The 23988-nt window shown below is 48.1% G+C and overlaps 1 protein-coding gene across 5 annotated transcripts in view; it reads left to right on the forward strand.

Moving 5' to 3' along the window:
• TNIK (TRAF2 and NCK interacting kinase) overlaps nucleotides 1-23988 on the forward strand; it is a 142958-nt gene that overhangs the window by 95488 nt on the left and 23482 nt on the right. For 2 of the 5 annotated variants that reach the window (XM_071752662.1, XM_071752664.1), the window contains exons 11-19: nucleotides 469-535; nucleotides 1380-1584; nucleotides 10250-10360; nucleotides 10815-10901; nucleotides 12042-12242; nucleotides 16854-17018; nucleotides 18858-19097; nucleotides 21698-21804; nucleotides 23786-23949. In XM_071752662.1, coding sequence (XP_071608763.1) covers nucleotides 469-535; nucleotides 1380-1584; nucleotides 10250-10360; nucleotides 10815-10901; nucleotides 12042-12242; nucleotides 16854-17018; nucleotides 18858-19097; nucleotides 21698-21804; nucleotides 23786-23949 — 1347 coding nt within the window. The remainder of the gene's footprint in view (nucleotides 1-468; nucleotides 536-1379; nucleotides 1585-10249; nucleotides 10361-10814; nucleotides 10902-12041; nucleotides 12243-16853; nucleotides 17019-18857; nucleotides 19098-21697; nucleotides 21805-23785; nucleotides 23950-23988) is intronic. The other 3 variants (XM_071752665.1, XM_071752663.1, XM_071752666.1) reach the window with 3 other exon arrangements.

Raw genomic sequence — 23988 nt, forward strand, 5'->3', positions numbered from 1 at the left:
GAGTATACACTTAGGGAGATAGTCTGGGCTTTTGGACTAATAGTTAAATCCCACCTTCCAGAGCCTGTGCCTTGAGTAGCTTGTGGTGCACCTCACTTTCAAGAGCCCTGTTGCTAATTGGGGATAAATTCTTTTTATTTTATGGACACCCCTCATCTTTTCATTGAGTGTCTGGGGTTGTTGGGGCTGCTGTGGTGCTCTAGCCAGGACTGCAGCCCTGCCCAGCTGAGGGCATGGGGGTGTTGGCTTGATGGTTGGATTTGCTGATCTTAGAGGATCATCACCCATACTTCCCCTGGGCTTGCAACCCCTTGTAAAAACAGAGAATGGAAAGAAATAATGCTGCTTATTTTTTGTCATATGAAAAAAAGAGAGCTGTTTCTTCTGCCCACAGAGCTCTGGGTTTTTCAACCAGTGGAAAAATAAATGAGTCCAGCAAAGGGCACTAATGAGCAATTCTCTTCCTAGATGAGACAGAGTATGAGTACAGTGGCAGTGAGGAGGAGGAGGAGGAAAATGACTCTGGAGAGCCCAGGTAAGAAACAGCATTGCATTTCTGCAGTCATCTCTAACTCTGTATAATGCCAGCTTGGGATTACAGGCTGGTATGAACTAGAAGTAGAAACAGGGCAGTCTGAGCACTGAGTCCTTTTCCCTGGCAGAACAGAGATTATTCCCTCTGCTAGATGGTGCATGGGTATGAGCTGATGCTCCAGATCACCTGAGCTGAAATCCAGGGGAGAAGACCTGGTACCCCTTGGCCTGTGGGACCTGCAGCTCAGTGTGGTGCTGTCATGGGAGTGGGGGAAGCTAGATATGGAGAAAATGTGAGGTGACATCAAAGAAGATAATTTAAGATACAGTTCCTTCCGTCCAAGCGTAGCTGTCTAGTGCCATGTAACTTTTCACCATGGAACCTCCCCGGTGTTGCTGCAAGCCTGGTAGGGCTGGAACTTTCTTTGGTGACATTTTTCAGAGCCATTGTAATTAGTATCAGGTTATTCCATTATTTCACTGAGATAATGTAGTATTTTAATAGCTGGCAATGATTCATGCTAAATGTGCCTTGTGAACAGCTAAATATAGTGCGTGCCACTGCAGCACAAGAGGCTTGGGTTAGAAACTTAATGTAAAGGGAACCTTTAGCAAATAAATTACTGGTGACCCATCAGCAGAGCACTGTCTGCTGCCTTGCCCCAACACCTGTGGTCCCCCCCCATCCCTCCATCCACCACTATCCCAGCTCTAAAAGGTGTTAGGATGGCGATGAAATGAAAGGGAGAGGGGCCAGGGCAGGAAACCAAGCAGAACCTCCCCCCTGGCCAAGAGGTTTGAGGCTGTGGGAGAGAGAAATCTCTGGTCTTCTCTCTCCTCTGCAGCTCCATCCTAAACCTGCCCGGGGAGTCAACACTACGCCGGGATTTCCTGAGGCTGCAGTTGGCCAACAAGGAGCGGTCGGAGGCTCTGCGGAGGCAGCAGCTGGAGCAGCAGCAGAGGGAGAACGAGGAGCACAAGCGGCAGCTGCTGGCGGAGAGGCAGAAACGGATCGAGGAGCAGAAGGAGCAGAGGAGAAGGCTGGAGGAGGTAACTGGACAGAGAGCCAAGGAATGGACTGGCAAAGACTGGTTTGGGGCAAAACCGGCGGGATTTCTGGTAGAGGGACCCAAGTTGGCTGTTCTGATCCTTTTTTTTTAAGAAGATCATGTCCTAACCTCTCCAGTCCCTAACCCCAAATGTTTTGCTAAGCTGGACAAACCTCCCTGCTCATCCTTTTTGCATCCTTCAGCCACTCTCCTCACCACCCATGAAGGTAATAGAGCTGGTTCACTACAAATAAACCCCTGAAATACCAAACTTGAAAAAGATCCCTGGAACCACTGAGCAGAGTTAGCCTCTTATTGGGGTGAGAGCTGGTACTGAGTTGAGGTGAGCAAAACTCTGACTGGTCCAGGCATCTGTCAGGTTCATTATCATTGTTTGCAGCTATGGGCTGTTAGAGCTGAGAAGAAGCTGACAAGCTCCATTTGCCCTTTCCCCGTGTCTGTGTGCCACTTGTGTCCCCTTTAATGCCTAATTTCAACTTCAGTCCTTCCAGTCCCTGCCAATTACAATTTCTCCTGCAGGGGAGGGGCAGATGCCTGCCTGACTTGTGCAATGATCCATATGTGCCCCGAAGCATAAGATTTCATTACCCTTGTCTTTACATACCAGCTACAAATGCAATCGGTCATAAAATTATCCACCCCATTTAAAATCCAGCTGCAGGATTTGACTGGGTGACTTTGGGTGTCCCTGAGCCTGGCTGTATACTCTGTAGGAAGTGCTCACTTTTAGGTTAGCTTCTGGTTCTTGGTTTGCAGAACTCCACCAAAAAATAAGGGGGCTTTTCCCCTCCTCTTGGCTTCTTGATGGGGTTTTGCACAAAAGCACCCGTTGCCTTGTGCTAACCCCATCCCCTGTGATTGATTGAAGGGTTTATACATTAAAAGTAATTAATTAGCTTGCTGAAGAGGTCACAGATATGAGAAAAACCTTGTAATAAATGGGCTATTAGGGCAGCCACCCCCTTAATTTGCTGGGGCCAGAGTGTGTGTTATCTTTAAGCTGACTCTCCCTGGGCTGTGCAGTGCCCCAGGCCAGGGGCGCAGACAGGAAGGAATTTCAGGCAGCTCATGGTTGGTGATGATGATGTTGATGGTATGGTCTCTCTCCAAGGTGGTCCTCTCAGCCCCTTCAGGGCAAAAACCAACACCAGCAAATCCCAGGCAAAGCATTTTTCAGTCTGGTAATTATGTAGGTCTCTGGTGTTGTCAGGGCATCATGCATTCAGTATGCTGTAGGTCAGGCTTTGCTTGCATTCTGCACCCTTCCCAGGGCTGGTGAGCAGCTGTGAGGGAGGATGGGGTTTGCATTAAGGTGCCCCCTGAAATCCCCTGCCCCAGCAGATCTGAGGCTGTCATAAGGAAGCTTGGCTCTGCCTTTGTCCCAGTCTGCTTGCTGCAAGCAGTACAGGAGCAGAACAACAGCAGAATAAAAGCAGACACCAGATTAGCTGCAATCCTGTAATGAATACAATGCTTTGCTGCTGTATTAATACGTTCTCCTCACATAGAAGGAAATTGTTCTCTCTCTCTGCCACTTCCCAGGCAGGTTTTGAATGGAGGACTAATCCCCTTACTAAGCTGGAGAGCTCTGCCCTGAGCTACTGAGGTGCTGCTGCCAGGGGGGGTCAGAATGAGCCCAAACCCCCAGGGTTCTGTTGGTCCCCCCATCTTTTCCCCTATGTGATTAAAAGCTAATGTCACCATAGCCAGGATTTAAAATCAATGCATCTGTTTTCTGGTGGCTCTAACAGCCCCCCCTGGGCTCTTCACCCATTGCTTTCCCCCCCAGCTGCTTTGCAGTTTTCAGACCTAAAGTGAAAGGGAGAGATCTGCTGGAGCAGAGCCTGTGAGGGGACATTTTCACTCTGCTACTGTACCAGAGAACTGGGGAAAGAAGAGGTGTCCTCTGCCCTTCCCACCAGTGTTATCAGGCCCATAGTTTTAGTCAGGATTGGGGCAGAGCAGGCAGCTGTACTCTGAAAGCTTTGGTGGCACCTTCTCAAGTGGACATCTTGGGTCCATCTGAAGGCGTTTAACCTCACCTCCATCCAGCCATGGAGTAAAAAGAGCTTCTGCTCCCTGTTAGACACTGTTTGCATGGCAAGGAAGAAATTCAGCTGAGTTGCTATGGTGAGGATTAAAACAGGAGTTCTTGAAGGGGTACAGACCTGTTGCAAACGTGGTGGGTTGTGGCAGTGCTTGGGAGGGGAGGTGGCTTTGCTGGCTGCCAGGTGTTGTGTGTCTGCCACAGGCTGATGGAGCAAAAGCAGAAAATGGGCAGAGATGAGCAGACAAAGTTTCATTGCTGCTGCAAGGAGTGGCCTGATGGAGCTGCACAAGGAGCTTTGAGCATCCTCCCCTTGAACTTCCAGCTCCTGGAGGAGTCTCAGCACCCACCCTGGGGAGGGATGCTGCCTCTGCCCAGGGACACAGGAAGGGTTTTTTTACCCCCAGGCTTTCCCACTATTTTTAGATTTGCACTAAGTTCAGTTGCTAACCCTTGGCTCCGGATTTAAGTTTGGTAAATGGGGACATGGTTTCTTCTTTATGGTCTGACTAAGATGGGGTGTGCCTCAATGAGCAGCACTGTACCAGCAGATCTCTAGGAGGGGACACCAGTGGAAGGCTCAGATTACTGGATTTTCAAAATAAATTTGACCTTTAAAACCGAACTGAGCATCCGGGACAAATAAACACTTGGAGCTGGTGGCTTTTGGGGCTCCTAAGTCTGTCTGTTCAGTACTGCCAGGCATATTCCTGGGTTTATAGAAAGAGCTGTGACTCACAGCAAGACTCTGTGAAGGTGGCCAGGCTGAGGGAGCACATTGGCTGGGCCCCAGCACAGCACCGAAAGGATTGATTTTGGAGGATGCCAAGCTTAAAAATGCCTGGAGTTAATTTGTCCTGGAGACACAGCAAAAGAGCTGGAAAAAGGCTGTTAGTGGGATAACTGGTTCATTCCTCTGTCAGGGCAGGCTTTCTGTAGAGTTTTCTGTTGTTTTCTAAGCTTGGTTTTAAATAATGCCAGGGACAGAGCTCCCATCATTTCTGTTCCCTTGCCCAGCAGTGCTCATAATGAAGGAATCCCATTTTTTCTGTCATCTTGATCTTCCTAAACAAGGATCTCAAACCTCTCACAAAATACCTTTCATTTTAGGATCTTTCTTGGGACATCTGCCATCTCCTAATGTTCCTTCTTCAACAACACCAAATCTGTGTATGAACAGACAAGTGAAGAAGTCTGCTGTTGGTCTCCTGATGCCCCTCATGCTGCCCCAAGACCTGCTCCCATCCTTAGTCTGTCTCCTTGCCACTTGAGTCTCCTTTTTCAACAGCTGACTGATCTCCTTCTTTAAGGCTGAATCTTCTTCCAGGCAGCCACAGACACTTAGATTTGCAGCTGTCTTTAATTGCAGTGGAAGTAAAAATCCCCCTGCCAGCTTTGAAACCAGGACCTTTATTGGGAGGAGAGCTGCAGCTTTGTTTTCCCTTGTGCAGAAAGTTGGTCTCATGAATTCAAAATGTGCAACAGCACTTAACTGAAAAAAAAAAAAAAAAAGACAAAATTAGAGAACTAAATCTCAACAGATAAAATAACACTAAGGAAAATATTTGTGTAATGCAGAAGGGTGAATAGGCTTGAATAAATTTTAATTTTTCCCTCTATATCCATGTGTTGGATATATATAGTTCCTTAATAAGCCCTCCATTTGTTGCTGGCACAGAATGAGCCTTGCTGCACCAGCTTAACCACCAAAGCTTCAGCTGAGCTGTAGAAATAACACATCTCCTGGTCAGGAGCATTAGGGACAAATCTCTGTGCAGACCCTTGGCAGCCCCGGGAGATGTAGTCAGGGAGACATTTACATAACCTCATTTTTCTCCCACCTTGTGGATTTTTTTCCTTTCTAGGCATAAAACAAAGGTCAGATCTTTACAGGGAATGTATAAGGCAAAGCCAAGTGTCTTGCTCTTTGCCTCTGAGGTTTCATTTGGTGCAGTCATATTGCTGGGTGTTCAGGGGATTAAAAAAATTGCTGCAGCTCCTTTACATGTTCACCAGCAGAACACCATCAGCTAGAAGCTCTTATAATGCAATGTAAAAAATTTCCAGCAATTAATTACAGATAAACTTAGGCTTGCTAAAATGGTGCTTGTTATTTTTGTCTGCATATGCAGGTGTCATATAGCATGTAGGAACATTTTCATTAAGGTGTTGGCCTCCTCACAGTTATGTGGGACATGGGGCACTGCAGTGGTCCTGGCAGCAATCCCTTACCCATTTCCAAGGAGAGCTGTGTGACAGCAGCTCCTGCAGCATGGGTGTGTGCTAAATCTTACTTCTCTCTAGTTTTCCTTTGATCAGAAGACAGGTAGAACTCATAGATTCTGAAGCATGAACCTTTTCCTGCATGGAGCATCCCCTTTGTGATGACCTCAGCTGAGCTCCTGCAATGGTTCAGAACAGATCAGATCCCTCCTTGCCGTGATGGGAGATTCTGACCCAGTTTCTTTACCAGTGGGAAACACCTCTCAGTGCTCCAGTGCTTGGAGTGTCAGGAAGGATGATGTTCCAGCCACAGTCACTCTTCCCCTGGTGGCTCAGATAAATGAGCCTGTCACAACAACGCAGCCACCTAGAATATTTGTTTTCATTTGTCACTTGGAATTCCCCCTCCACTTCTTTGCTGCCTTATGCTTGTGTTGGGGAGCAGCAGCCAAGTTTTCCAGGAACCCCTTCTTGCAAGTGCCAGTGCCCCTCTGAGCTTGTTGGGACCAGACTGAGTGCTCATAGTCCTACCTGTGTCTGATCCAGCAAAATGAGCTTGCTCCTTTGAAGTCCTTGTTTGATGCCAGGCCCCCAAGGGCCTCCCCATCAGAGGTTTCACCTTTGTGTGTCCTCCCTCATCAATATTTCAAACCTGTCATTTCTAGTGCAAGTGCAAATAAGATCCCATTCTGTCCTACAGGCAGTTACATGCAGCTGTACCTGTGGAGTTATATAAATGCAGCCCTAATTAATTGGTGCTCTTGCATTGCATGAATAATAGATCTGGAGAGTGTAAATACACATCGTAGTTTCAGGCGTGGAGAAACGTGGGAAGTGTGCATTCACAGTGGGAGAGGGAGGGCAGAAAACAGGGAGAAAAGGAAAGAAATAATGAGAAATCTTAGAATCACTCCCTTTTTTTTTTTTTTTTTGACTTCCTACTTGTCCTCTCCACATGCACTGTTCGGCTGCATCATCTCACTAATCTTCATCCCTACTTGAAACAGGGGCCCTGCCATCCTGGCACTGCTCAGCACTGGTGTGAGCAGAGGTGGAGGGGACATGGGAGGCCAGGGCCTCTCCAGATGTTTGCCAGCTGCTGTAGTGGGGCCATACAGAGAAGGCAGCTCTGCTTTGTGGTGCCGTGCTTAGCTGAAGGTGCTCGTATTGCAGCTGTGACAAATGGCTTGCTTATAATGCAACCTGACAAAAACACTGCTGAGCTGAAGGGAAGCACTGTGCTCCTGGCCTCAATAAATGTATCTATTGCATCCAGCTCACAGCCTCAGCCCAAAGAGCCCAGCTGCAGCAAGGTACAGAGCTCCTTTCGATATCTAGAAGAGCATCAAGCCTGGCTTTGAAAGAAAACTGTGCTTAGAGGGCTCAATTCCCAGCTCTTGGGGTTTAATAGGCTTTTTGGTGTGGAGGAGTTTGATGGTTAGATGCTGCCTTGCAGGAGAGAGGCTGAGAGCAGGGCAGGTTTGCTGGGGCCAGTGAGCTTATGGTACCCTAGAAGGATGGTGGTGCAGTGCTTCCTCCCAAGGAAAAACAATTTTGTCTCCTTCCTTGGAGGGGTTTTGCTTTGTTCACCTGCTGGATTGGAAATAAAGCCCAACTGGATGATTTTAATTTAAGAAATAGCTGTGGCATTCAGGACCTTGCCTCCTGCCAGCCAAGCCCAGCCTACACAAGCATTATGTGCTTTATTCAGCAGTGTGCTAATTTAACTAAAAAATAACAAGACCAAAAATGTTAAAACCCATCCCAAACCCAGTGTGATGCACGCTGAGATCAGAAGCTCAGGGTAGAATCACAGAATCATAGAATGTTAGGGGTTGGAAGGGACCTCAAGAGATGATCTGGTATAACCCCCCTGGCAGTGCAGGGTGAGCTTGGGCAGGCCACATAGGAATGCATCCAGGTGGGTTTTGAAAGACTCCAGAGAAGGGGACTCCACAACCTCTCTGGGTAGCCTTTGCCAGTGCTTCATCACCCTCACAGTTAAGAAGTTTCTCCTCATGTTGAAGTAGAACTTCCTGTGTTCCAGCTTAAACCCATTATTCCTTGTCCTATTACTGGGCACCATGAAAAAAGAGGTAAGCCCCTTCCACTTGACACCCACCACTTAGATACTTACAGACATGTAAGATCACCTCTCAACCTTTTTTTTTCCAAGGCTAAGCAGGCCCAGTTCTCTCTGTCTTCACAGGGGAGATGTTCAAGTCCCTTAGCATGCATTCAGCCCCTCAGTCAGATCTGTTCTCCAGAGTGTGTTGGATCAGTGACCACCATCAGCAGCACCCACCTGAGGAGCTCAGGGAGCTCTTGCAGAGGCAACGAATCCCTTGTTTTATTGTCACTGCTGCCACTGCCATGTCCTGGTGGTGGATCCTCTGCAGTTTGTAGTGTGGAGGTCAAAAAGCAGCCAACAGCTCCTCCATTCAGCTGGTGCTTGGTGAGGACAGGTGTGTGTGCGAGGAGCACCCGCATCCCTGATGGATCTGGGAGCTGTGCTGGAGTGGGACACAACAGAGCCATCAGGTTATTTCAGGTTGGATGCACTTTTGCTTCCCTGAGGCAAGCGGAACCGTGCTGGTAAGTCTGGCTTTAGGTGGCACTAAAGCTGCAGCTCAAAGGTTGAGCTGGAGGAAAGCAGCAGGGTCCCTGAGCAGGGTGGTGATGGATGAGCAGGGGGCAGCCAGACAGGAATTGGCTCCTCCCTGTAGTCAAATGTGAGAGTTCCTTCAAATGTCTGTTAAGATATCTACATGTCTGTCTATGAAGTTATCTGTCTTTGTAGGTACCTATCTGTAAAGTTATTGATCTTTGTAGGTATCTGTCTATAAAGTTATCTATAGATATCTATCTCTAGAAAGATATGTAGGGATATGGAGTAGAATATAGAATTATCCACAAAAGATATCTAATATAGTAGAGCTCTCCATTAGATATCTAATATAAATATATATATATTAGAGATCTATTTTATTAGATAGATATCAATTATAGAAATAGATCTATATAATAGCTTTATAATATCTTTTTAATGTCTCCATAGAGAGATACCTAGGTAGGGATAGATACCTGTGTAGAACATATCTATCTAGATGTCTATCCATAGATATAAATTTCAAGTCCACCCACTTACAGTGCAGGTTCACTGCAGGGCAGCAGTTCAAAGCATCTTTGTCTCTAGATAACTCAGCTTGGGCAGGAGCTGGCATCTCCCACGTGATGGATGGAGGGAACGCCTGGCACTGCCAGCCCCTCCTGCCCACTGCAGTCAGCTCAGCACCCTGTGTCAGCAACAGCAAAAAAAAAAAATAAAATAAAAGGAGGAGGAAAAAGTGAGGGAAAAGGAGCAGGTTTATGCTTCAGCAGGCTGGTTCCCTGTTAGGTGGCTGCACCCAACAGGGATGGAGCTGGGGGAAGCTGCAGAGCCCCCAGAGCCAGTATTGGCATTTGGGTGCCCTCTGCTGATGTGCCAGTGGGGGGGTGTCCTAGGGCAGTGCAGGGGTGTTTTGGAAGTTGGAGGACACAGAGGTGACTCCTGCCTGTGAGAAGCTGCTGGAAGCTCCCCTGGTTCCAATTCTGGCCCCACCTCTGGCCCAGGCGAAGCAGATGCAGCTTGCTTGCTGCAAGCCCCTGCTCCTCAGGATGGGTGGCCAGGGTGCCTCGGGTAGTTGGAGGAGTGATGTTGGGTTAAAAATAGGGAGTATGGGGGCTGTGGGTATCACCTGGGTGCCCTTTACCCCAAAATGTCTTTGGCTGCTGCCAGTAAAGAAGAAGGGATGTGACCCCAGAGGGACGCACCTGGGCTGGCTTGAGGACAGCCAGGGAAGCTCCTTCTGTCTTCTGAAAAGGAAAAACACCCAAATTTTGGGTCTTTTGTGTTAGCTTCTGGTGTCAGCAGACACTAAAAGGAAAACATTCCCCTCTCAGCAGGAAGTAGCTTTCCTTCATCCTCACAAGGGGATATGAGTTCCCCAGAAGCAATGGATTCATGAGGCTCCTGGGTGAGCGCTCCCTGTGTCTGGGTCCTGATTAACCCAGATGGGCAGGCTGGGATGTATGGACCAGGCACTGCCCACAGGACTTTACCAACAAGTGGGGGAAGAAATGGGGTTGTCTTCCTGGTTCAGCACTGGCTCAGAGGCTTCTGTGGGTGCCAGGCACCCATGAGGATGAGGTGGGATCAACAAGCCCCTCTACCACCCCATAGGGACCTGCCTGCTGGCACCGCATCTCCTTGGGCGGGCTGGAGCGTTGCAGCTCTCTGGGTGAGGTGGCTCCCCAGAAACCGTGCAAAAAAGGGTTTTGAGCTCCCGGGGAGTGGAGTGGGGGTGCTGACCTGTGCCTCCTGTCCCCCCCACAGCAACAGAGGAGGGAGAAGGAGCTACGGAAGCAGCAGGAGCGGGAGCAGCGGCGGCACTATGAGGAGCAGATGCGGCGGGAGGAGGAGCGGCGGCGTGCTGAGCACGAGCAGGTAGCCTGGAGGGAGCAGGGCAGTTCCTCTTTCTCTAATCACAGGCTCTTCTCTTCAACACTCCTGGTTTTTGCCACTCGAGAGCAAATTGCTTAATTGTTAACTCTGCGTGTGTCGCTTTCCACCGCTGCAATTTGTTTCTGTGTGGATCCACTTGCTGGCCCGCGGGTGTGGAATCACTTGATGCAGGTTTTTGCCACCCGCCAGTTTCTGAAGTGGGGTTTTGTGATGTTCCCAATAAAAGCTTGTCCTCCCCCTGTTTGTACTCTTTCCCCTCCCAGGTCCCATGTAGAGTGGTGGACACTCCAGGCTCTTTGGGCAGGGGTGGAGGGTACTGATGGCTCCAGGGCGGGATGGATGGGGATGCCCACCTCGTTCTCTTTCCTTTTGGGAAAGACTGTCTCTTTTACCTTCTCTCTCTTTTTCCTTTGATCCTTGCTGCCCATGCCTCCAGGAGTACATCAGGCGACAGTTAGAGGAGGAGCAGAGACAGTTAGAGATCCTGCAGCAGCAGTTGTTGCAGGAGCAAGCTCTACTTCTGGTAAATGGGAGGCCCCAGCCACGCTTGCAGCTTTCTGTGTCACGTCCGCATGTGCCCACGTGTGCCCGGGTCCCCCCAGTGCCTCCTGCAGTCTAGGGGACACCGTGGCCACCAGCATGCCTGGGTTCCCCTGCCTTGGGCTGGTCCCCCTGCTCTGCACATCTCCCCCAGGGGGCTGGTGCCATGGGGAGTGGGACAAGCCCGCTCTGTCACCCTGTGGGAGCCCTTGGAAGGCTGTTTGCAGCATGGGAGCCCTTGGAAGGCTGTTTGTAGCATGCTGGGGCTAGCTGTTGCTTGCCTGCACCCAGAAAACCCACCCTGCCATGCAGATTTTCATACTCCAAGAGCAGACTTTTTGTTTTCGTTTCCTCGTGGGAATGCGGTCTATTCCCTCTAGTGCTGTTTGCATTCTGTATGTCCTCTTTGTTTTTTATTTAATTTCTTGTTGAGTTGCCCTTTTTTTAAAGCTGGTAGCTGTTACTCTCACTGCGTTTTCTTTTAATCCGCAGGGATTATTCTTTTTCTCTCCTGCTATTAATTTTACTTCGGGAAAAGAAAAACCCTCACGCAAGCCCCTTGTCTTTTAAAAGGGCCCTTTCAAAATGATTTATTCACTAAACCTCATAGAGCCACGGGGATTCAGGAAGATCATACAGCTGGCTCAGCTGTGCAGTTCTTCCCACGTAAAATAAATTGGTCCTAGAGAGAACTTGGCTTAAGCTGGGCGGTGGTATTGGGCACTTCACCAGATGGATGCTTTGTTCTTCTACTCCAGAAGAACCTGAGCAGAGTCAGTGGTAGCTCCTGAGCAGGTGTCTGAGCCCCCCAAGGGGTCTCGCAGCATTTCCCTGGTGGGGCAGTGCTGGCACCCCCCAAACCCAGCAGACAGGGCAGTTCACTGGTAGCAAAGTGCCAATGTTGGAGTCACAATCCTCAGTGTCCTGGCTCTATCCCCCCAACTGGCTCTGCTGCAGGATTCTTTGCAGCTCAGTCCCCCAAAGTCTTTCCAATCAAGCGAGCTTTGCCAGAAGACAGCTTTTCAGTTGCTCAGGCCCCTTTTTCCATCTGAAGGGATAAATCTACAGCTTGCAGCCCAGAGTTTGCAGGGCACCCATCTCACAGTGGTTTCTTCTGGGTTAGGAATATAAACGGAAGCAGCTGGAGGAGCAGCGTCAGGCGGAGAGGCTGCAGAGGCAGCTCCAGCAGGAGAGGGACTACCTGGTGTCCTTGCAGCAGCAGCAGCAGCAGCAGAGGCAGGACCAGAGGCCAGCAGAGAAGAAACCCCTCTACCATTACAAAGAAGGGATAAATGCCAGCGAGAAACCAGCGTGGGCCAAGGAGGTAGGCGAGGAACGTGGTGATGCTTGGCTGGATAGGGCTGGGCACGCGGTTCGGTCCAAAATACCTTGGGCAGATTGTGCTCTGCTGGGTTGGTCTCCAGCAGATGCCATTAGCTGGGCTGGAAATGTTCCCAGTTCAATGCACTGTGTGTGTGCGTTGGAGTGTACATTTGTGCAAGCAAAGAGAGTGGAGGAAGGAAGGGTTTTCATGAGGCAATGTAAGGAGGAGGGTGCATCCCGTAGCTGGGGGCTTGGGGATGTGCCAGGAGCTCCTGATGCTCCTGCCTGGTGTCCACAAGTTGTCTGGGAGTCAGGGGTGAATGCAGAGGGTGGTTGTAGCAAGGTTCCTTGCTGGGCACTGATTCAGTTCCCCATATTCAGCCAGGGATCAGACAGCTTTTCTGATGGTGATCAGGGCTGTGTCTCTTGGGGTTGCTCTTCCTTTATGATTTTTCAGAAAGGCAAGCCATGCTGCCAATTTTCTTTTTATCTCCAGCAAAAGAAGGGAATTGTTTTGATAACTGTGAGATCTTGAATATTATTGCCTGGCTGAATAGTCTTGAGAAGATGAAGACATTCATTGTCTGCAGTGCAGTTTCAGAATCATGTGCAAACTCTCTCTGTGAGCTTTTTGGTGACTCTGATAAAGCTGGTGCCCACTTTTGCTATGAATTTTTCTAGACCTTTTTGTGTCTTGTGGGTTTGATTTTGCAACCCTTCTCCTGGGCAGAAAATCCTTTCAACAATTCACCTATTCTTCTAACTAAGCAGAACCACTGCTTTGCTGCCAGGTGTCTGAAACTCTTTAGTCCTGGCAGAGATGTGATGTGTATCCAACATCTCTCTGCCTCCTGCTCCTTCCTCTTTACAGCCCTCAGCTGCATACACAGTACCTGCAGGCATCAAATGCTCAAGAAGTTCAATCAGCTGTCCATTGCTAAGCAAAGACCAATAATGTGAACAGTTCTTCACATTTCTAAACTATCACGGAGACAAATGTGGGTGTCAAAAACTCTTTCCACTTCTTCATACTCCCTTGGATTTCTGTTTCATTCCCTTCTGATTTAGTCTTTGGACTCTTGGTGGCAATGTGCCAGAGAACATCTTCTCATGGAGTTGCAGCCTCATTCTCCAGCCCTTCCAGTTCAAGAGGAGGTTTGGTTAAGTGGGTCTGCAGATGAGACATTTCAGATGTGCTGAGCCACCTCTGACAGGAGAAGCTTCCACTTACGTGTTGCCTTTTGGTTTTGTACTGAACTGGGGTCTCTTGTCCATCTGCAGAGGTTCTGAGAGTAGGTAGCAGGCAGGAAAAAGGGAGTAAACTCTGTTTTTCATTGCCTGGTTTTAAATCAGTCCTCTGGAATGTTGCTAAAGTAGCTCTGGCACTCTCTTCAAAACAGTAAGATATATAAAAAGGAATGTTATCCTTTATCTGGGATGAAGGACAAAAGTGCTGGATTTAGCTTTCTTTCCTTGTCAAACACAGAGGCCCATTTCTTCTGTTCTGTGGGGGAGGCATCTTTTTGTTTGATGCCACCACAGGAAGCAGGATGCTGGGAACTGCATAGTGTGAATAAGAGCAGCAGAATGTGGCCTCATACCCTTTGCTGAATTCATAGGGAAGATGAGGTTTGCTGTTGTTGGGGAACACCTCCAGCTTCCACCAATTAGCTCTCCAAACCACTTATTCTTTACCTGTGTCACTCTGTCCTCTTTCTAATGAAAAGTTCAAAGCAGCAACTGTGGCATCTTTCTGCTCTTGGGATCAGTAGTTTGATGTACTGCTGTGACACAGCACCCTTGGGAGCTTCCCAAAACTCCTCCTCTTGCTTCCATCTCCTGTTTTATCTACTGCCCAGTCCCAGTTTTAGCACAGTTCAGCTGCTTTGCTGCATATATTGAAGTACCAACCTTGCTGGCTGTAGATAGACTTCTGCTGATACTTAATCATCCTGCTGTGGTTCTTGCTAAAGTTAAGCCATTTCCATACCCACCCCATGTGTGCTAATTTAACAGAAAAACTGAGTTTTCCTGTGGGAACAAGGAAAAGACAAGGCTGGTGCTCAGCCTGCAATTTCTGGAGGCTCTGCAGAGCTTGCTGGGATATTTCCTGAGGATTTTCCATGAAATCCCACACTGCCCTTGTTTTTATGCTCTTTGGTCTCTTCTCTCACAGGCGCGTGATCACAACAGCTGAGTTCTCATGCCATGCCCCCCTCTGACCTCTTTACCTCTCCTTTATGCACTTGTTTTCTCACCTTACTCATCTTCATGTGGTGGCTCCAAGACCCTGCAGATGTGGGGTAAAACATAAAGATCAGGCTGTGTCCCCTCACATTGCTATTGTATCCCTGTGTCCTCTTGTTGAGGGACTGGCCTGGTGGTGAAGATAAAGCTCCGGGTCAAGTTCCAGGCTGTACTGCCTCCTTCATGGCTTCCCTGGAGCACAGTCAAGGTTTTATCTTTTTTTTTTTTTTTTTTTTTCTGCTAGGCAAAACAGCCTGATGAAATAGTCCCACCAACACGCATGGATGCACATCCCCATCTGCTGTCCTTTCTATGCATCTTCTTCTGAGTGAAGAATTATCCACTGGAAGGTCACTTGGGATACAGCTTGGGTGCTGTCCCAGACCTGCCCTGTTTACCCAGACACATCCTCTTATAATCAAGGACTAGTCAGGCCTTTTCAGATGGCATGTTGGGACCTTCTGGTGATCCATCCAAGGACATGGCATTAGCATTAGTGCTGTCATTAGCAGCTGTGTCCATTCCTGACTCTTACAGACCTAAACAAAGTGTTGCAGGTAGCCAGGGCTAACTTCTCAGTGACAAAGCAGCTTTGTCAGCTGAAGGATGGGCAGGTATATGCCATACATGGCCATGCAGAAAGGAGAGGAGAGGTTTAATGAGACCTCCTCATGCAGTGGCTGAGTCCTGTGATGCTTTGCCACATCTCAGAGCTTCCCAGGGGCTGGGAGCTTGACTGGGAGTCAGGAGCAGGGCCATTCTCTGCGGCCTCCAATGTGTTCATCAGCTCCTCCTACAGTCCCCGTGGCTTTTACCCTTCTCTCACTTTGAAATGTTGCAATAAAACACCATCATCCTTCTGCTGGGACCTGCTTCCTGTTTGAGGGGAATCTTGAGTTGAATCAGAGATGGTTTGAACTGGAGTGATGATGAATTCTTGCAGGGTTCTGCTCCTTTCCTCCCACCCTCTCCACCTAATGGTGGAGTCACTAAGGCTCCACCAAGTGCTCCACCAAGCTGGAGAGTCCCAAGAGCATCCTCTGCTGTGCTGGTGCAACCAAGTGCTAGGGAGGAGATGCTGGCAGTGGGAAACCAAGCACCTTTCTCCTTCCCAGCAGGCAGACATCCCCATTTCATCACTCTCCTGTCTTCTCCACACAAGCTTTGAAGCCCTCAATAATTAGCAGCACATTCTCTTTGGCAGCAGCTCTGCCTGAAGCCCTTCATACCAAGGCTTGTCTGATAAGGAGATGTTGCCAGACCAGGCCAGCAATCTGGCTCTCATGTTCCTGCTCCCTTGTTCAGAGGGACTTCTCCTTCCTGCCCTGCTCTTCTTCCCATCCTGGCCTCCCCTCCTGTGGGCATTGTTGAACCAAGCTCTGCAGAGCCTCTGCTAGCTGGTGGGCAGTGCCAGGGGAAGTTTTAGGACCTTTGAGGACACAGCAGTGGTAAATAGTCCTTCATGAGCCAGAAAGGAAAGAATCCATAACACGAATCTACTTAAATTTTATTCTGACTCCTGCTTGGTGTGTGAAAGAGGAAAAGATTCATTTTTATTAATACAAGTCCACTTTCATTTCATGAGTATTTATTTACTTAAAGAGCTGCTGTGGTTCTTCTCAAGCAAACCTGGAGTAAAGATTGCATTTCAACAAGGCATTGTACATGGTGGAATCAAGACATGCTAAGGGTGTCGACCCTGTATTAGTGATACAGAAATGAAAATACACATCAGATCTCCAGGTATCAGAAGTGCAGCATAGACCAAGCTGCAGTAATATCAATGCTTACAGGATAACTGCAAGAGTGCCAGGTTGCACCAGTGCCAGGGTTAGCTGAAACCACTGTATTTCCATCAAGGGCAACTGAAAGCAGTGGCTTTGGGTTTATTTCTCTATCATTAACAGAGCTTTTTTCCCCCTCCATGCATGACAAGGTGCCAGACTCACTAAATCTAGATCAAAACCAGGCACTTTCTGGCTGCCGTGTTTATTCACGTTCATTCTTTCATTCCGATCAAACAAAAGCATTCCTTGTTTTGTTCCGAGTAGTGAAGGAAAAAGCTTCCCTGGCTTGAAGATACATTTGAGAGGAATCAAGAGCTTCTCAGGACCCAGCTGATAGAAACACTGCTCTGAGGCCCATTGCCTTTATTTTTCCATTCCACATTCAGAAACAAGTAACACGCATACACACAAACAGCCATCACCTTTAAAATGCATTTTTTGCACAGTCTGCTGGGGAACTGGAGGTTCCATGATATATTCCCAATACCTACGAGGGACCTAAAGAGTACACAGACCTGGGTCTGCCTTGGAAATGGCATTTTCTGGGGTGTTTGCCCACTCTCCCCATCTCGCCACAGGTGGAGGAGCGCTCACGGCTCAATCGCCAGAGCTCGCCGGCCATGCCCCACAAGGTGGCCAACAGGATTTCTGACCCCAACCTGCCTCCTCGCTCTGAATCCTTCAGCATCAGTGGTGTGCAGCCAGCCAGGACCCCACCCCTGCTCCGACCCGTGGACCCACAGGTAATGGTGCTTCCCCCAACAGAGCTGGGATGCTGGGGATGCTGGAAAGGGGAGAAAAAAAACAATGGGTTAAAGGCAAAAAGTGTCTTGCTCCCTGGTTTCTCAGCCTGAAGTGTATTTGTGAGTAAGAGCAGCATCTACATTCATGAGTGGATTCTTCTAATCACCTCCATGTGTTAGAAACATCACACTGGTTTATACCTTCCTCTGAAGCATCACGTACTGGTTACTGCCAGAAACAAGCTGAAGGACCCAGAGGAACTGCTGGTTTGGTCCAGTGTGGCAGTTGCTCTGTTCCTCTTTGGGTCTGGTTTATGTAAAGGACTAAAAAAAAAACACCTCATAGCTCCTGGTACAAAAGACCCAGGATGCTTTGATGCTGAGGATCATCAGAAAAGGGTTTAAGGGTTTTGCTTTCTTTGATGCTTTAATTCAAAGTCTTTTGTTTTGGTTTTCTCATTGAGTTGACATCAGTCACAAACACATCTGGAGAGGGCATAGATCACCATGACCATCTAAAAATTCCTTCCCAGCCACAAGGTCTGTAAGTACCCTGCCATCAAAAGCTCTACACCCAGTGTCAGTGCTGGCTCTGGTCCAGCCCCAGGATCCACAGGCTCCAGTGGGGATTTCAAAGGGAAGTACAAAGCCTTTGCTCCGTGGCCAGGGCTTCCTGTGGAAAAGTGTGCCAACAAAGTGCCATCCACGTGTGCTGTGGGCACCTTTAGGTCAGCAGTACAGTGCCATCCTTAAACAAAATCCATGCAGGAAAGCCCTTAAACAGCTCTTTTTTTCCCCAAGGATGGTCAACATCCATTGGGATTGACCAAATATATGTGTCTTGGATTGACCAAATATTTTTCAGTGACCTTTTTTGAAGACCTCTATTGTCAGCACCTACAAAGACTTTCATTTGGCAACAAAATACTAACAAAAAGGGGGGGTTGAAACCCAGAGACCCATGTAAATGTATGCACACATACACATATACATAAGCAAGGTTGTAACTTTTAGTTGACATTCCTACACACACATCTGCCTACACACATCCCTTGCTGTATCCAAGAAGTGTGGCTTCACAGGGTCCTGGGGAGAAGCTTTGTTTCACAAACTCAGACTTCACGAATTTCTCATGTTTCTCAAGCCAGATGTCAGTATCCCTTTCACTCATGAGCCTTAGATCTGTAGGGCTGATCCATGGAATACCTCCAACTACAGAAACTCATGCCTCGAGGTATTTTTTTTTTAAGCCATCTATGCCTCAGAATTCCTGATGCTTTTTTTTTTTTTTTAATTATTATTTATTATCGTTTCCTCCTTTTTTTTTCCTTTTTTTTTCCCATTTTTTAACAAGGAAAATCCATGCCCAACCTCATTAGCACAACCCTAGAGGTGCAGGTGTCGTTGGCCGGTGTCAGGCAGAGCCTGGGGCGGGCACAGCAGGCATGGGGCTGGCAGGAGGGAGCAGCCTGCCCTGGCTCCCAGGGTGGTGGTACCCAGAAAATGTGGTGGGGCTGTCAGTGTGGCACCCTACACCTGCAGCAGTGGTCAGGACTGGAACTTGGTGTTGCCTGATTTTCAAAGGCTGAGCTGTGCCAGTGTCATTTTTAATGGATCTTGCGTTAAAGCGGTGTAAAGTCAGAAGTTCCCGAAACCAAGGCAGTGCTGATCTCAAACTGAGGGGGCTTTTCAGTGCATCCGAAATGCTAATCAAAATATTTTTATTTTTAAATCAAATTTTTAATTTTTTTTTTTTACTCTTTTTTTTTTTTTTTTTTTTTTTAATTTTTTTAAAATTCCCATTTTGTACTGATAGTTCTGTTTTGACTTGGTGCTTAGATTCCACATCTGGTCACTGTGAAATCCCAAGGAAGCTCCTTGTCTGGCTCTCAGTCACTGCATGAACAGCCTGCAAAGGGACTGGCTGGGTTTCAGGAGGCTCTGACGGTGACCTCTCACCGCACTGAGATGCCAAGGCAGAACTCGGACCCCACCTCAGAAAATCCTCCTCTGCCCCCTCGCATTGAAAAGTTTGACCGAAGTTCTTGGTTACGGCAGGAGGAAGACATTCCACCAAAGGTAACACTCTTGCTCCTCACTTTCAACACACCAAAGAGACAAGCCCAGAGCTGAGTCCCCCCCCAGCACCTTCAACAAAGCAGAGCGGGCAGGACTGAGCCCATCCCCGTGGCTCCGTGGCTGGGGACTGACCCACCCAGGGGCTGCGTCCCAGGAAAATTGCTGGGAGCTGCTCTCAGGTGCACAAGTGGTACTGCAAAATGTGTTGCCCTCCAGCAAAGAAAGTTCTGGAGCCCAGATGAAGGCCAAAACAAATTAATAATCTCCTTTCCCTAGGATGAAAAACAACCTCCTGTTTAAATAGAATTAGAGGAACATAAAATTTGTCATACTCAATAAGCCAAGTCCTTTTTAGGCCAGTACCCTGCTTCCAGTTGCAATCAATATTTGATGGAAGACTTGTAAGGGCTCCAGCAGCTTTATACACTCATTGACATTTTGGCAGTGTCTGGCTGTACCTCTTTAATTAAGACTCTTTTGAACCAGTATTTTGATCTCATTGTTTATACACCTTCACTTGGGAAGAATTATAACGTGGCCGTTAAAGTTCCCCTTCAATCCATTCAGTGCTCAGCCTGGGAGGATTTTTACAGGGAAAAAAATGATTACAGATTGATTAGTGACACTGAAGGCAGTATTTGTCCCTGATTGAGAGGCAGTTTTTCTATGTATTAACAAGGTGACTTGCCTTTTTAAGAGCAAATTACCAGCTACCAGGTAAGCTTTCCTGTGCAAGGTGTCCCTGGTGATCTGTCATACATGTTAATGATGTTCCCATTTCTGCTGCCACCAAGTGAGAGGATACATCAGTGCTCAGCCTAAGGGGAAAAGCAAGCCAACAGCTACTGGAGCTGTTCATATGCTTTACTCTTCAGTAAAGTACAATGGTGGCTGCCTGGCTTAAACTGAATTTTGAAAAAAACCCTTGCAATTTAGCATTGGCTTATCCTTGAGCACTTTGAGAAGGGCATCACTTCACTGCAGCAATGTGGTTGAGACCACAGCACCTGCTCCTTGGAAAAAAACCTGTTTTCCAGCACTCTGGAGTATTATCCCTCTTGGCTGAGGGAACATGAGCTCTGGAAGGGGTCCCCACCAGGTCACATTAAAGGCTATAATGCCCATGAGGACTCTCACTGCCCGAAGTGGGTTTGATGTGTTTGTAAACTGGAACAAGAGGACTGCCCTGTGAGGCAGGGCTGGCTGTCTCTGGTCCAGGGTCTTGTTTTTGCCAGTGCTTACAGCTGGATGCTTCAGAGGAAGGTGAAAAACTCCCTAGGTCCCTCCTGCAGAGTCCCCTCCCTGGAGAGGAGATTCCTTAATAATGAGACAAGCAGTAGCTAGCAGTGACACAGAACATCAAGCTCTCTCACTCTCTGAATGTTTTTCATCTTGCCAAAAATAACAATGTGTTTATTCTCCAAAAAAGAAAAGAAACAAAGCCTAATTTTTATTATTTTTTGCTAATCCTGCTGAGCCCTCTCTGTTCCTGGGTGCAAGGTGTTGCACATGGTGAGTATCATGGTGCCTCTCCATGGCAACCTCAACCTGTGCTGCTGGGACAGAGGTCTGGCCAAGGCAGGGCTCTGGGGTATCCACCTGAGGCTGCCTTGGCTTTGGTTTTCCTCTGGTGGTATTGGTGGTGAGCTCTCCTGCCAGCAGCAGGGTTTTGACAGTGCTGTCTGAAGCTCAGAAGGTCACAGGGTTTAAGTTAGGTGGATCAGTCTGGCTCTTTCCACTGCCAACCCTTCGTGTTTGTCCACTGGTCAACACCTTCTCTCAGTTGCTGTGTGTTGTAGCTGAACTTGAGCTGCTAAAAACATCACTGTGGCTACTGAAATGCACCTCAGTCTGAATTTGACCTTAAAAATTACTTTTCTGGGTTTTCATATAATCATAGAATGGCTTGGGTCGGAAGGGACCTTAAAGATACCTAGTTCCAAACGCCCTGCCATGGCCACTTGGTTTTACATCTTTTAACAGACAGTGCAAACCCTCTTCATAGACCTTACATACTGCCTGACTCCACCTGAAAGAAAAATAAATTCTTGCCACAAGTTAGTGTCTTTCTGTCTTTGCTTTTGTTTAAGTAAAAGCAATCAGCAAAGGCACAGCTTTTCAAAGGATGTACACATTCCAGGGTCACCTGCACACACAAAATAACCCCATTCTGTTTCATTCATGAGAAACATCCTGACCCCAACCCCACAAACCCAGGAAATTGGATTTAAATTGTTTAGAGATACACGTATGTGTTTACACATTTGGTTTTGAAGAAGTAAATGCCCTGTTTGGTGGCAGCCAAGTTGCTCTGTGTGCTGCTCAGGGCTCCTCTGCTGGGGTTATCCCTGACTGCACCTTTGCAGCTCATTTCTGTCTCACACTCAGTTGATTCCATCTAAAAGCCAAGGGCTTTGTGGTTCATCATGGCCATAAATATGGCATCTCCCTCCCAGTGGGGAATCAGCTGTCAACCAAATCCTAAGCCAGTGCTGAGAGGTGGTCTCCCGGGTGTCTGCAGGGCTGCTCAAGGTGGTGGGGTGCTCTGGGTGACAGGGAACATATCTTTTTTTTTTTCTTTTCTTTTTTTTTTTTTCCAGGTGCCTCAACGAACCACTTCCATCTCCCCTGCTCTGGCAAGGAAGAACTCCCCAGGCAATGGCAGTGCCCTGGGACCCAGGCTGGGCTCCCAGCCCATTCGGGCAAGGTAGGGACACCCAGGGGACACGGGCAGGAGCCATCCCAACCTGCTGCTGCCTACTCTCCTGCAGGCATCACCCAGCCAGCCTGGGGTTCAGCCCTGCTTGAGCTGACTGGTAACAAAGGGAGATTTGCAATGCTTCTCATGTAGTTGGGCTGAACTTTTGTTTTTTTGTTTTTTTTTTTTTTGTGTCCTGAGGCTGTGAGCACGTGGATCAGTGGAGGTTTTGCTCGCTGGGCTATTTGCAGTCCTGGGCATGGCAGGGTCTGGAGGTGGCATCTGCTGCTCCAGGGTCAAATGAAAATTTGCACGCTTCCTGTAGCAGGATTGGGTTCTGGTTGTCCCAGTGTTGCATTGCATCATCTGGGGGTTGTAATGCAACCTTCTTGCATCATGTGGGGGATCTGTACAAGGCAGCAGGGAGGCCTCAGTGACACATGCCATACATTTCCCAGTCATCAGAGCAGCTGTCCCCAGATAATGACCAAGTGAGGAATGTGCTGGGGGACAGACATTGATACATCTCATCTGAAATCTTCTTAGATGTAGATCAAGGATTAAATTCCCTAAGACTGGAGCCTTTAGCTTGTCCAGACCCAGCCCTCAGGCTCGGCAGCACGCAGGACACACGGGTGGCACCCTGAGGAAGGGTCCTGCAGCACATGAAATATCCCAGCTCTGCTGTGTCACTGCTGTCCCTTGTTGGGTTTAGAATGAGCAGAGTTGACAAGCTCTGCTCAGGAAAAAAATCAAGGCTTAGTCATGCCAGAGCTTGTCTGAGGTTTGCAGAGCATCACGGGCAGATCTCTAAACGTCAGACAGGCGCTTCTCAGGGTCAGTGTGTGTTCCATGTAGCCTTATGTGTGAAGCTCTTTGGTTTCTTGTACTTTCAGGCTGAGGTCAAAAGGCAAACACCCTGATGTTGGTGGCCACCTGCAGTCACCAGTTTCAGCATCTGTCTTTCCTTTCAGCTCAGTGCCCCAGCCATGCATCAGCAAACCTGCAGGCAGCAGCTTAGAGTCCTTGGCAGGGGGAGTAGAAGGAGGAGGAATCTTTTTTATTGTTTTGTGGGGTGTTGGTTGTTTTCACATGAGACAAAAATTGTTCATATCGTGATGGGTTCCTTGTATTGCTCAAGGCTGAAGTGTTTTGAATTCTTTAAAACGTTCTTTTAATTAGCTGAAGGACAATGTAGATTGTGGAGGGGTATTGGACTGCTTGGTCCCAGTAAGTGATAGTATTGAAAGTAAAAAGGAGAATGGGAATTTGTGGGATTCACAGTCAAGGCTGCCCAGTGTTCCTGTCAGCCTCCTGGTCCCAGTTGAATGTGGTTTCTGATGTTGTTTCAGTGCCAAATAATTCATTTCCTAAAGGCATCTAATACTCAGAGAGATGTTAGTCACTCTTTGTGAAGCAAGGACACTTTTATTCTAGATTTATGTATATTCACAAGGGTGAAAGAAGCCAAGGAAGAAAAGCAGATATCTTAAGTGAAGCCATGGAAGCTGGGAAGGGTGATTAAGTGGCAGAGGTGCTTGGCAGCCTTGTTGCAAATTTGAAATCCTTTCTTCACATTTCTTTCCCTGTCTAACAGCAATTTGCAGATTCTGGCTTTTATGATGAATGTTGGTGGTTAATTCAGATAACTCCAGCATGCAGTGTACAGGCTGAAGGAAAGTTCTGAGCAAAGAAGCTGTTAATTTTTGCAAAACTTGGCAAAACACAAGCGCAAAGCTGCTCTAGCTGATTTTTCATCCTAGTTGTGGTCCACCTCCATAAAGATGTTGAATGCCTAGCTCAGCTCCCATGGATTGCAGTGGGGCTGAGTGGAACCTGAGTAGAGGAGAAGACAGGGCTGAGGCTGTTCTCCAGCAGAGGAAGTGTCACCTCACCTAATGACTGTCCCTGTCAGCATGGGAAGGATGTAAAGCCCAGGAGGTGCCTGCAGCACAATCTGATGGTCCCTCTCTGCTTTGTGCTCCTGCAGCAACCCAGACTTGAGGAGGACTGAGACCATCGTGGAGAGCCCACTGCAGAGGACCAGCAGTGGCAGCTCCTCCAGTTCCAGCACTCCCAGCTCCCAGCCCAGCTCCCAAGGTGGTTCCCAGCCTGGCTCCCAGGCTGGCTCCAGCGAGCGCAACAGAGTCAGAGGTGAGGTTCTCAAAAATGTCCCTTAACAGCAGACACTCT

The sequence above is a fragment of the Heliangelus exortis genome, chromosome 9 (assembly GCF_036169615.1).
Source record: "Heliangelus exortis chromosome 9, bHelExo1.hap1, whole genome shotgun sequence".
NCBI lineage: Eukaryota > Metazoa > Chordata > Aves > Apodiformes > Trochilidae > Heliangelus > Heliangelus exortis.